Source organism: Peromyscus californicus, unplaced genomic scaffold (genome assembly GCF_007827085.1).
Source record: "Peromyscus californicus insignis strain IS unplaced genomic scaffold, ASM782708v3 Scaffold_2__1_contigs__length_46816999, whole genome shotgun sequence".
Classification (NCBI taxonomy): Eukaryota; Metazoa; Chordata; class Mammalia; order Rodentia; family Cricetidae; genus Peromyscus; species Peromyscus californicus.
In genome coordinates, this window is record NW_026294540.1 from 41,715,900 (window position 1) to 41,729,014 (window position 13,115).

The 13,115-nt window shown below is 46.9% G+C and overlaps 1 protein-coding gene across 5 annotated transcripts in view; it reads right to left on the reverse strand.

Annotated features, from left to right (window-relative positions):
- Nucleotides 1-6,322: 6,322 nt before the first annotated feature.
- The window catches only part of Katnal1 (katanin catalytic subunit A1 like 1), a 53,526-nt gene continuing 46,733 nt past the window's right edge, over nt 6,323-13,115 (reverse strand). For all 5 annotated transcript variants that reach the window (XM_052754559.1, XM_052754562.1, XM_052754557.1 and 2 more), the window contains 2 exons: nt 7,483-7,609; nt 6,323-6,763 (listed from right to left, as the gene is read on the reverse strand). In XM_052754559.1, the coding sequence (XP_052610519.1) occupies nt 6,565-6,763; nt 7,483-7,609 (326 nt within the window). In that variant the 3' untranslated portion in view covers nt 6,323-6,564. The remainder of the gene's footprint in view (nt 6,764-7,482; nt 7,610-13,115) is intronic.

Sequence of the window (13,115 nt, forward strand, 5' to 3'; positions counted from 1 at the left end):
AGGAAGACAGTGTTGTAGTTCTTTATAAAACTACTCTTCCATGCTCAGGGAAGAATTTACCACAAACTTACATAAAAACCCGTACATGAACACTATAAATATGCAAGCATGGTTTACGGCCATTTTTATTCATAATTGCTGAAGTTAGAAGCCACTGAGACATCTTTCAGTAGGTAGCGTATAAACAGAGAAAAGTCAAATGTGTAACTGATTCATGGATGATGCACAGAAGTCTGAAAAGCTATGTATTCTGATCTAAATAGACTGCGATCTGGAAAAGGCAAAACTGTGGAGATGGAAGAGTCTGGCTGGAGGGTCTGGGAGGTGGTGGAAAATGAACAGCAGCAGGTGGCCCATGGGGTTTTCGGGGCAGTGACATGACTGTCCATGAAACAGTTACAGTAGGTAGACACACTATGCTCTTGTCAAAATCCACACTATTACACAGACTGACGCCCACTACAAACTCTGGACTTTCATACAAGAACACTTGTACCATGGCAATGCAACATGCTAATAAAGGAGAGATGGGGAGTTGAGGAGAGAGTATGGGGCCTGTAAGAACCATTTCTGCTCCCGTTCTCCTAAAAGTTCTCTAAAAATAAAGTCTGCTCATTCAAGAGTGGCTTTTAGAGTGTCGTCAGATAAGACTCATGATCTGGAAAATTCACCATACAGAACATCCAGTATGCAATAGTATCACATAAATATTTATTAAAATAATTAATTAGAAAACCACACACATTACCACATCACCCTTAAAATTATTAGTATATTGCACAGAAAACAAAAGACCAAGTTGCCAATATGTGATTTCATAAGGGAAGTCTGAAAAGGGGTCATTGCCAGCTAGAGAGGGGCATGTTGTTCCTGTGGTAGCAAGAAGCATTCGTCACTATATATCAAAATCCAGCCACATGAAAAGCCACCAACAGTCAACTCTCTAGAAATTTATTACGACATCACAACTTACATACAAACACAATAAGGCTTGAGACTAGCAAACAGTAGTGTGAAAAGTGAGAGGGAACAACATTTAACAGATACAACTTAGAAGCCTCTTCTTATTTAAATTAGTTTCAAATACTGGATGACAAACACTGGAACCAAATCCTAGTAGCACACCCCCAACCGTTCTGACATGTAGGGGTCCTGCTGCACACTGTGTCCACAGAGTGGCCACTGAGGGCAATACTCCACAGCCACGCAGCCACGTGGACACGGGTTTTCCTAAAGTACTTAGGTTCCCAGAGGGTGGACAGAGGAAATGCTAGGCTCCAAAATGTTTAACACCATCACGTCGATTTGTATCTGCAGAACTCTGAGATGCAGGAGAGCGTGTGCTATGTGTGAATCTGCTCCATGGTGTGAAACACATTCAAGGAAGCTGGCCACACAAGGGGAAGAGCAGCTTCACACTTCCCAGAGGGTCACTGGAGAACCTGGCTTTGCCAGAGGAGGAATGGCAAAATGTGTTTAAAAACAAAATTCAAGTTAAACTGGGTATGTGGCACATGCTTTTAACCCCAGCACTCGGGAGGCAGAGGCAGGAGGATCTCTGTGAGTTCAAGGTCAGCCTGGTCAACATTGGAGTTCCAGGACAGCCAGGGCTACATGGCGAGACCCTGCCTCAAAATAAATAATAATTATAATAACAATAATAAATTTTAAAATTCTAGTTTAAAAATTTAAAGTTAACAGGAGGAGGCCAGACCGGAGGAGAAGATGGTGCCTGAAAACACAGACCTGCAGAGGCGGGAACTGAGTGCCTAACACTGAGCAGGGGGACTGAGGCCCTCGGCTCCCCTCCCGATGGTGATGTGTGCTCAGCTCACTGACGGCAGAGACAGCAGGCTTTTCGTTCACTCAGTCAAAGCGGAAGTCCCTGCATCAATCCCCCATTTGTGGCGTCAAACGAACCAATACCACACCACTAGTGATAAGCCAATATTCAGGTTTTAGCTTTTGTTTTTAGTTTTCTCAAGGTTTGAGAAAAGCAAAGCAAAAAAAAGTTTTATAGCATCATCTTAATATGGTTTTATTAACAAGGCACCTGAAATGAGAAATATCACCAAACTAAAGTGTTCAGAAGAAAAACAACTGGTAAAAATTCAAAGAATTACTAAGTAAATATGTAAAAATATGTTATCATACAGATTTAATTTTTTAAATACTTAGTTCCCACATTAAGAAACAATATCAAAAGCAAATGATGCAAAAATTAAATAAATATGAAAAGCCTAAGTTAAAAATATAAATAAGTAAACACGTAGTAACTAAACAAAGTAAACAAACCACAACCATGACTAGTGACGGTGAGAATTAAGCACTGAGGTTTACAGTTCGTCCTGATGTGTCCTATGTGCTTCGGTTTGACGGACTCTAAGAGCCACATACATAGTATATGCATGACAAATGTAAACTATTATACGCTCAAAACACTAAGAAACAAAACAAAGACACAAAAAAGGTGGACTACTCCTGATTCTTTCCCCACACTTAGAGTTAAATGACCTTTTCTTGGAAAAGGCCGAGTCTCCTAACCTTTTGTCCCAAAGCACAGGGCATACCGCAGTGTGACCTATGCTTAACGAGACAGCAGTGGACAGGCACTGCTATGAAGAAGCAGACCAAAGAAGACAGTACCAGGGAGGCCCGAGCCAGGCCCACTGTGCACGTGACCTGTCTAGCTCTTCTATCTCAAGTGGGCGAGGCGGAGCTCAACTGTCCATGCTCGGGCGGATTCGGGATCCTGCAGCGTCTCCAAAGGAGGAGACTCCTGAACTCAGACCCCCAAGGAGCCCAGTAATTCCTGCACAGTCGGGGCGCACAGAAGGATAGAAGAGCAACACCTCACACTGTGAACCGGCCTTGCCTGGACCTTCCTGACGGCTGCTCACTTAGAGCCCAGGCCCCTGCCTACCTTCTCCTGGGTCCTGGTTCACTACCCTCCACTCTCTGAGCTATCCGGAAGTCAAGCAGCTATGTGTATAACTGTAACACGGTGCTCCTGTGGAGCCCATGGCAGGGTGCCCTGCAGTGTCTGAGGATTTCTGATGGCAGGAGTCAGAACCCAGTGTGTCTGGGTCACTGCTGAAAGAGCTGTGACGTCACTGACTTTCCAAGCTGGGTAACAGAAGGCTGCAGCTTCCCCAGCCATTTGTCTGGGATATTTCACCAATACAATTTACTTTAAAAAAATTATGGAAGCAAAACATTTACAGCAAACACATTACATGGGTACATCTTATCATAATTCCATGTAATTGTGGCATGGAAAAATAAAAATGGGTGCATTAAAATCGATCTTTAAGAGCTTTATACTGTTTAAAACTTCTCATTTTAAAAGCAATCAAAAGGAGAGGGCAACCCTTTTTGTACATTCTCTCCCCTAAACACACAGACGGCTGTGTCTCTCCATTCATGAGCTAAACTCATGCTTTAGCAGCAGAACCAGGAGTGACAGTCACTGAAGAAAACGTCCAGTCAGAGCCTCTCTGTCTGACACAGCTTTGCACTGGCACAGGCTCCAGTGGCCATCTTGTACACAGATGTGACGGGCACAGTGAGCCCACGAAGGGACTATCTCTGGAGCTCCTGTCAAACAACTACATACAATACACACTGGTCACTGGGCTGCAGTCCCAACCGCTCCTGCTTCCAAAGGAGTCAGACCCAGCCACCTCTACTGGGATGGCACGTCTGTCTGCCTCTAACTGAGAAGCATCAGAGCGATCCCTACTGCATCCCTACTGGATTCCTGCTGCATCCCTACTGGATCCCTGCTGCATCCCTACTGGATCCCTGCTGGATCCCTGCTGGGTCCCTGCTGGATCCCTGCTGGGTCCCTACTGCATCCCTACTGCATTCCTGCTGCATCCCTACTGGATCCCTGCTGGATCCCTGCTGGATCCCTACTGCATCCCTACTGGATCCCTACTGGATCCCTGCTGCATCCCTACTGGATCCCTGCTGGGTCCCTGCTGGGTCCCTGCTGGATCCCTGCTGGGTCCCTACTGCATCCCTACTGCATTCCTGCTGCATCCCTACTGGATCCCTGCTGGATCCCTACTGCATCCCTACTGGATCCCTGCTGGATCCCTACTGAATCCCTACTGGATCCCTGCTGGATCCCTACTGCATCCCTACTGGATCCCTGCTGGATCCCTACTGGCTGGGCAACATGTCTCCTGCAGCAGGACAGTGGAGGAGAGGCATCTGCAGGGGCCTCTTCCAGATCCTTTCAGGGGTTTAAGACATGCAAAGCCTTTGCCATCCGCTGACAGAAAAATGAGAAAAGAGAGCTGTGGAAGCACACCTGACTCTCCTAACTAAGCTGCTGCAACACACCACCTACCCCAGGATAGACCACAACTGTCATGCACAATTTCCATGAAGAATTCAGGAAAAATTAGGTTTATACAAAGATAAGTAATGCAAAATCTGGAAAAGTTCTACCAACTCAGTGCCACAGAGAAGGGCTTTGTTTTGTTTTTGTTGTTTGTTTGCTAAAGTACAACGCTATTAGATGGTGATGGTCTGCAAGAGAATGTGAGTGGGAATATTTATTTCTGTTTGCTGAGACAGGGCCGTGCCACGCTACACAGGCTGGTTTCAGACTGTATGAGCGTGGGCCTGGGGCCATGGGAGTCAGAGGCTGCGTCACACTGTCCTCACCCTTTCATCAGGTGGAGGACATTTGTGGTTCCATCCCAGGGACCCTCCTGCCTTAGCCTCCTACATCGGTTGTTTCTTTTACATGTTTAGAGATAATCTGGGGGGGTCTGGAGTCCCAGCTACTGAGGAGGCTGAAACCGGAACATCGCCAGAGCCCAAAAGCTGAAGACAGCTGAGGCAGCCAAGTAAGACCCTCCCCAAGATAGATAAGTAAAGGCAAGCTTGCTCATAAGTCTCTCCTTCTAAGTTTTCAAGAATTAGTCCTATTACATTAAATCACGTCTTTTGATTTAAAATTTTATATGTGTCTCAGAAGCAAGAGGGCAATTTATAGAAATCAGATGACTCCAGGAGTTTCAAGAATCAGGCTTATGTTACCTGAAAAGAACATAATGCATTTATAGGTTTTAGTAAGGAAAAGAGGGCAAATATCTTAAGCAACATACTAAGAGTTTTTTAAAGTGCCTCTAAGATGTATATACTTTAATACAGCAGGCTTGAGAATCAAGATTTCAGGATATATCACAGACACACTTTTTAAGTTGACTATGAAAGCACGAACTGCCTGGTGATCCAAACAGAGAGGCATGACTAATTACAGAGAGCCAACACGAGGGAGGCATGGGGCTTGTGACTAGATCCAGGCATCCCCCTTCCGGAGATCTTCCTCCTATCTACTGCCATGTCTGATGAGCATGTCCCATGTCTAGTCTACTCCCATTGCATGCACAAGTTCTCAGAAGGAAAACTTTCTACTTTTTAAATGAGCATTACTCACTGTTGGGATTCTGTTTTGCTAAACCAGCTGTGTGAGAACCTTCAGAGACTTTATTTGTGGGATGGGGAGATGGCTCAGCTGTTAGGAGCACTGAGGGCTCTTGAAGAGGCCCTGGGTTCTGTTCCCAGCATCCTTATGGTCACTCACAACTGCCTGTATCTGCAATTCGAGGGGATCCAATGCCCTCTTCTAGCTTGCTCAGGAACAACAATGCATGTGGAAGGCAGACATGTCAGCAAAATGCTTGTGTACAGAAGAAAAAAAATGTTTGTTTTCCATTAGCCTAGAGACTAGACTTGTTTTGAACTCAAGAGTACTTATCTTAAACACTACAGTCAAATTCAACAAAAAAGCTCACACACAGTGTCAGAAGTGGGAAAGAAACAATCGCTGTGTTGATTTGAGCAAACGGCAGGGTGAAGACGTGCTGCTAACAAAGGAAGGGCTTCCCATCTTCCCAAAGGAAGTATGAGAGGCACCAGCAAAAAACAGACTGTATGCGGGGGAAAACCATAGATCATAGACTAGTCCTTGATAGACATGAGCCAGCAGCTAACAGGAGAACTGGCAGAGAGAGGAGTGAGAACTCTAACTCATGTTAGACTAACAGTAAGTATTAAATTCTACGGATTGGAAATTCATTCTTTCCTTCAGAACTGACTATCATTCTCAAAATGACAATTCATGAATTTGACAGAAACCAAGTTTTGCTGTTAAAAGTGTGTGTGTGTGTGTGTGTGTGTGTGTGTGTGTGTCCTTTATGGTCAGAGAGCAAAGAACTGGGGAAAACAGAGACAATGAACGCAAGGGAGAGGAAGAAAACTTTGCGGATGCCCTGGGAGCCAGGCCCCGCCCCGCCCCCGCCCCGCCCCCGCCCCGCCCCCTGGCTGGCGTATTCTGGGAGAATGAGGTTTGTTAGCACGAAGCCAGCAGCCTCCATAAGCGTCTCATTCCTCAACTGCATTTCTCTCTAGCTCTAGACGGTTTTGTTTTGCTTTGGCCTTTAAGTGAAATTTTCTCTGATTAAAAATTGCAGATTTTTTTTTAAATTTAAGGAATTCCTTCACATTTATAGACAAGAACACCAGAAATGAGACAGCTGACAGAAATCACGCAGATCCAAACTCAACCATCCACTTCTCGTACTTCTCCAAGTCCGCAGCCGAGACCGACTTGGCAATTTTCTTCAGTGCCAGCTCAAAGTCCCCTCTGGTGACGGGCATCTGCAGCTCCTCCTTGGACAGGGCCCTGATCTCTTCTGGACTCAAGCCGCTGATGCGCCGCCTCATTGCCATCAAAGACGCATCCCTGGAATCAGGCAGAGCAGTCAGTAGCCACACCTGCACGCGCTTTCGACACTTCCGGTTATTACAAAGTTCCGACAAACGTCCTGAGGGCTGTTTTACATGTGCGCTTAGGATGCCACTCAGAAGTTCACACGAGTCACATCCTGAAGTGTTAGAAGAGTTAAAACCAATGCAAGAGCTGGGGAGATGGCTCAGTTGGAACAGTGCTGGCTATGTGAGCATGAGCACCCGAGTTCAATTCCCACCACCCCTCAAAATGCTGGGAATATTGGCACATGCTTGTAATCCTAGTGCGAGCCTCACACCATTGAGAGACCCTGTCTCAAAAAACCAGGGAAGGCCAGGTGCAGTGGTGCACACATTTAGTCCCAGTAGCCAGAAAGCAGAAGCAGGCAGACCTTTATGAGTTTGGGGCTAGCCTGGTCTACACAGCCAGCTAGAAAAACACAGTGAGACACTGCAAAAAAAAAAAACAAACCGAGAAGAAACCCCCTGGGCGGTGGTGGCGCACGCCTTTAATCCCAGCACTTGGGAGGCAGAGGCAGGCGGATCTCTGTGAGTTGGAGGCCAGCCTGGACTACCAAGTGAGTTCCAGAAAAGGCGCAAATCTACACAGAGAAACCCTGTCTCGAAAAACCAAACCAAACCAAACAAACAAACAAACAAAAGACTAGTCATCCTACAGAACTAACGTCTGGGTCACGGGTCACAAAGACACACCTGCAGACGTTAGTTATGTCGGCACCGGAATAGCCCTCAATCTTGTCCGCGATGTCCTCCAGGCGGATGTCAGGATCCAGCTCCACCTCCCGGAGGCTGATCTTCAGAAGCTCGGCTCTTCCTTTTGCTGCCGGAAGATGAAATGCTTTGTGTAAGTTTACAGATCATTTTGCTGAGGAACCTATACAGCATCCAGGCAAAGAGCAGTGTGAAGAAGAGTCAAAGACGGCCCGTCCCCCAGCGCTTCCGAAACTGCCACACAACAAACACAGAGGCATTCTTCTTTCTGTATGCGGTCCCTGAAAACCGAAGGGAATTCATTCTTCTTATATATGCGAAGATCTGAGTTCTCCATGAAAGATAAACACTGTATTCCAAAGCCAGAACTGCTTCTAAGTAAAAACATCTAGGGGCGGGTGGGGTGGGGCAGAGGGGTGGAGGGAGAACTCAGCAGTCAAGAGCACTGGCTGCTCTCGCAAAGGACCCGGGTTCAGTTCCCGGCACCCACGTGGGGCTCACACCGGCTGTCACTCCAGTGCCAGGGGGTCTGACACCACAGTCTGGCCACAGGCACTCATGCATGTGACACAATACACGTAGTGAAGTTTCTACTGAGAGAGTTAGTCCAGAGACACTTGCGGCATGCCGGCATGGCTCCCTCCCAGGGCTGGTGCGGACAGGGCTCTCTCCACTGAGCTACTCGACACTGCGCTCTGCAGTTGTGACAGACCGTAACAGGTTACCTTGCTCTCTGTTTCCTAAGATACAAAATAAATTTCATCTTCCTCCACTGTTATTTTGAAAAATTTTAAATACACAGGGAAAAAAGTCCTTTACTTCTCCTCAAAATTCACTGGTTGCTAATAGTGCTACCCTGTCTCCTTCTCCCCTCCACACACACCTGTGAATTGAGAGCTGGCTCCACACAGTCATGAGCATGCGTCCCTGAGAGCAAAGACATATCCAGATTTTTCACTATTATTAGGAAATACAACAGTGGTGTCTAAGTAGTACCTGAAACACAATTCAAAGTCAATGTCCCTGTTTGCCTGGCCTCCTGGCTTCTAACCCACCTCACCCTGCAGTCACACCACATCCCGTCATCGCCTCCCGTTAAAGTCAGACCCCACAGGTTCGTTTCTATTAGTTCTCTCTTTCATGACTCAATCCTTCCCCCAATTCAGAACATCAGAGCACTTCCATGAAGTCTGAAGAGGTCTGTTTATAGAATCTGATGGCAGATTCTAAAATGTGTATGCATATGGAGAGAACCAAGAACACCCGAGATGTTCTGGAAGAACAGCGAAGTGGGAAGCATTGCTGCTAACAATTTATAAGATGGCCTGCAAAGCCACAGGGCCCTGCCAGTGGACACTGTGGAGACAAACACGTCAGTGGGCAGAAACGGGAGGGAGGCAGAGTTAGACTCCGGGTTATAACAGGTGGTTCAGGCAATAGGAAATGTGAACCTCTTCTCAGGGGAAATGAGATCCAGTATATACATCCCTCATATATACAGGAAAATCGGTGTCAGTACATTACAAGTAAAATAAATGTAAAATTATAAGCATTTTAGAAAATAACCAGGAAAGCAGTTAATGATCTTAGGGGAATTCTCGAGATACATATTTTTAAAGAGGAGTACTGGGGCTGGAGAGCCGGCTGAGCAGGCAAACTGCTTGCCATGAAACCATCAGGACCTGAGTTTGGATCCCTAGCACCCACATCAAAATGGGGGGGGGGGGGGGCAGAAACGGGGATCTGAAGGCTCGTTGGCCAGCCAGTCTACTCAGTCAATGAGCCCCAGGTTACTGAGAGACCCTGTCTCAAAATAAATAAGGAGTGACGGAGGACACCCAACACCAACCTCCAGCCTCCAGGGGTGCGTGCACAGCACTCGCTCGCACACGCACACACACACCACATATGACAGAGGGCCAGAGGAGAAGCTAACCTGAAGACAATGCTTGAATTAGGGATGCCTGCTGTGGGATGGTCTGTATGTCAAATGTGTTGCTGATTGGTCAATAAATAAATCACTGATTGGCCCGTGGCCAGGCAGGAAGTATAGGCGGGACAAGGAGGAGAATAGAGCTGGGAAGTGGAAGGCTGAGGCAGAGAGACACTGCCAGCTGCCATGATGACAAGCCACAGGTAAAGATGCCGGTAAGCCATGAGCCATGTGGCAAGGTATAGATGAATGGAGATGGATTAATTTAAGCTGTAAGAACAGTTAGCAAGAAGCCTGCCACGGCCATACAGTTTGCAACCAATATAAGTCTCTGTGTTTACTTGGTTGGGTCTGACAGCTGTGGGACTGGCAGGTGAGAGAAATTTGTCCTGACTGTGGGCCAGGCAGGAAAACTCTAGCTACAGATGCCCATTAGCACGAGACCATGTCCCCAAATTTTCTTATACTGAAGTCCTAACTCCAAGTCCTTGGAACGTGACCGCACTTGGTGACAGAGGTTTTTTAAAAGATGAAATGAGGTCACACAGGTCTGTCCTAACCCAATATAACCAATGCTCTTCTTAAAAGGTGAGGACACAGACCTACTCAGGAGGAAGGCCATGTGTAGACACCAGAGGAAGGTGGCATCTACCAGGCAGAGAGGACCTCGGAGTTAAAGATGACTCCACAGCCTTGATTCTGAGGATCACAGCTGTCTCCTCACTTGCTCAGGAGACTGGACAGCATGAATTCTGGGGAGACCCAGCTGGGGTACACAGCCTTGGTTCTGAGGATCACAACCGTCTCCTCACTTGCTCAGGAGACTAAACAGCATGAATTCTGGGGAGACCCACCCGGGTCACGCCTCTCAGCAGCCCTGCTGGCGAGCACCTGTACCAGGGCGCTACTGTTGACAGGGCCTTCGGCTCCCTTCCTTGGCAGGCGCTTTGGAAGGAAATACTGTCTTCTCCTGGGTCCGCGGACAGCCATGACTAGAACAGGATGAGAAGGCCTGGCATCTCTGCCTTCATCCTGTGGCCCTCCTCCTGGCTGTCCTATGCTCTGAGCAGATCCCACCTGCCCTGCACACAGACAGGTTGGTTGTTAGAAAAATATTTTGTCCAGAACTATAATTCAGGGTTAATCTGACCAAGATGTACCTAGTCTCTCATACCCTTCAAGGTAAAGTCATCTACCACACTGACCAGAAACACCAGACCATCAAAGGAATGAGGAAAGGTGGCCCCTGTGCTCCCAGAGGACCTCTTTCTGCCTGTGTCCCTTTCTCCTTCGTCACTCCTTCCTTGCATCCAGAAGCATCTCTCTGTTGTAGAGAAGCTGGCTCTCCGCAAAGCTTCCTTTTCTCCTTTCTTCTATTGCTAGTAACACGTTTCTGGATCACAAGCACTCTCATCCGGGAGAGATCCCCACATGCATCACATCTGGCTTCCAGGACACCTTCATCTTGGACTTTGTGACTCACACAGCTGTGAGCAAGTGGATTTCTGTTGTTAAATGCAAGTGGGCTTTGGTGCTTGCAATGGTACCCCTAAAAAACCAAACAGTTAACATCACAGGCACCAAGAAGAAACTACATCTATCTGTAGGTGGTAACATAGAGTCTCTAAAACACACTGGGCAAAAGCAGCAAGACAAACAGATACCATTTTGTGACTGAATTTATGTAAAATTGCAAAAGAAATAAAGCTGTTTGGAAATATATTGAGTGATAAAATTACAAGGAAAACCAATAAATCACTTCTATAAAAGGACGGCAGTGGTTAGCAGTGGTCTGGAAGGGCGTGTGCCAGCGGGCACACCGTGGGGCTGCTCAGTTCTCAGAACGTCCTGTTTCTTTCCTAGAAGCGGTGACAAGAGGGTTGGACGGCCAATTACTGAATAAACCAAGAATGCTAACAAACGATCCTGCCCTGAGCTGTTGTTCACGCACACACAGCCTTGGGGGACAGAACAGCAAGGCTGGTTACCATGGGAAGACAACAGGCAGGCATTTTTTAAAGTTTTCCAGAAAAAAAGAAAAGAGAGGGCACAACTTGGAAACCTTCACCTCCAGATACAGTGTTCTGGAGATGAAATAAGCCTGGAGCTTTGGGACAAACTGGTTCCAGTCACCGGTGCGGGCTTCGACACGGTGTGACAGTGCAGGCGGCTGAGTCTCTACGTGAAGTCACTTCAGCTATGGCTGTAGGTAAGATGGCTTCATAGCTCAACCAGTAACTCCGCAGCACGGTATGAAAAAGGAGTGGTTGTACATCCCAAGATTATCAGTGGCAGGACAGAGAGCAGCAGCCAGGAGAGCCGACATGAGGCAGAGCCTGTGAGCTGCAATTCCACCATTAATTACATTCCACAGCCTGGAGGCCAAGTCCCAAGAGTGATCAGTAATACGTTATAGAATACACTTTCAAAGTTCATGGGCAAGGCTTCCCTTTCCAGCCACAGAGACTAACTGATGCCAGCCCAGCCCTCCTCTGGTAAACAACTCTAAACGCTGATAAAAACACGAAACCAGGTATTTTCATGTATGGGGGTTTACCTGCCTGTATGGCTGTGTACCCCGTGTATGCCAGAGATGGCCTTGGATCCCCTGGGACTCACGTCACAAATGGTTGTGAGCTACTATGTTGGTGTTGGGTCCTCTCTAAAAGCAGCCAATGCTCTTAACCACTGGCCATTTTTCCAGCTCCAAGAATTTTAAGATGGGTTTTTCTGAGTTTTGCCTCTGAGTGCCTTCAGGGACATCCTTTATAGGAAAGCAATACCCAACTCCCTACAGTATAGAGTGTATGATATAAATCACTGGACATACTAATAAACAGAAAATGCAAATAAATCAAGACAACTAGAAACCAGACAACAGAAACAGGCGGTCTAAAGGTTAGAATGGGCTAACATAAAGCGAGAGGTGGCAAGCTATTTCAGAAAACATTAAAGTTCTGAGGCTTAAAAGAATGTTTTATTCCCACAGTTTCTGAATCAGAATCTGGAAGCAGCTTATCTAGAAAGGTTTGGCTTGGGGTCTGCGCTGACAACTTTATCTGTTCAACTTGGCTGGGACACGGTGCCTGAATCTTATGTCAAACTTTATTCTGGAGCTCAGTATTTAAATTAGTGGACTTTGAGGATGGCAGACCACCTGCTCCACAATGTGGCTGGGCCTCACCTGATCAGTTGAGGGTCTATATAGCTTCAGACATTGGCCTCTCCCAGGAAAAAGGAACCTGGAGGCAGGCAGCTTTCTAGCTCAAGTGTCTGTGACATCAGCTCTTCCTGGGTCTCCACCGTGACAGCTCAGCCTGAACACTGTGGACTTGCCAGGCTCCGTGATTACATGAGCCATACCCTAAAATTACTCCATCCATCAGTATCTCTTTCTCTTCCTGTCTCCTCTTCTCTCGCTTCCACACCCCCAACACACAGAGAGACACACTCTCTAGGTTCTTTTCTTTGTACAACCCTAACAGAAGACGACCTAGTTGCTTTCTGTTGCTGTGATAAAACACTCTGACCAAAAGTGATGTCTCAGAAGAATGGGTTTATCTGGCTCACATTTCCAGGTCACAGTCATCACTGAGCAAAGTCAGAGCAGGAAGTCAAGCAGGAAGCTGAAGGCAGGACTGCTCATTACTCCACGAAGCATTATCTCTGACCAGCGACTCAC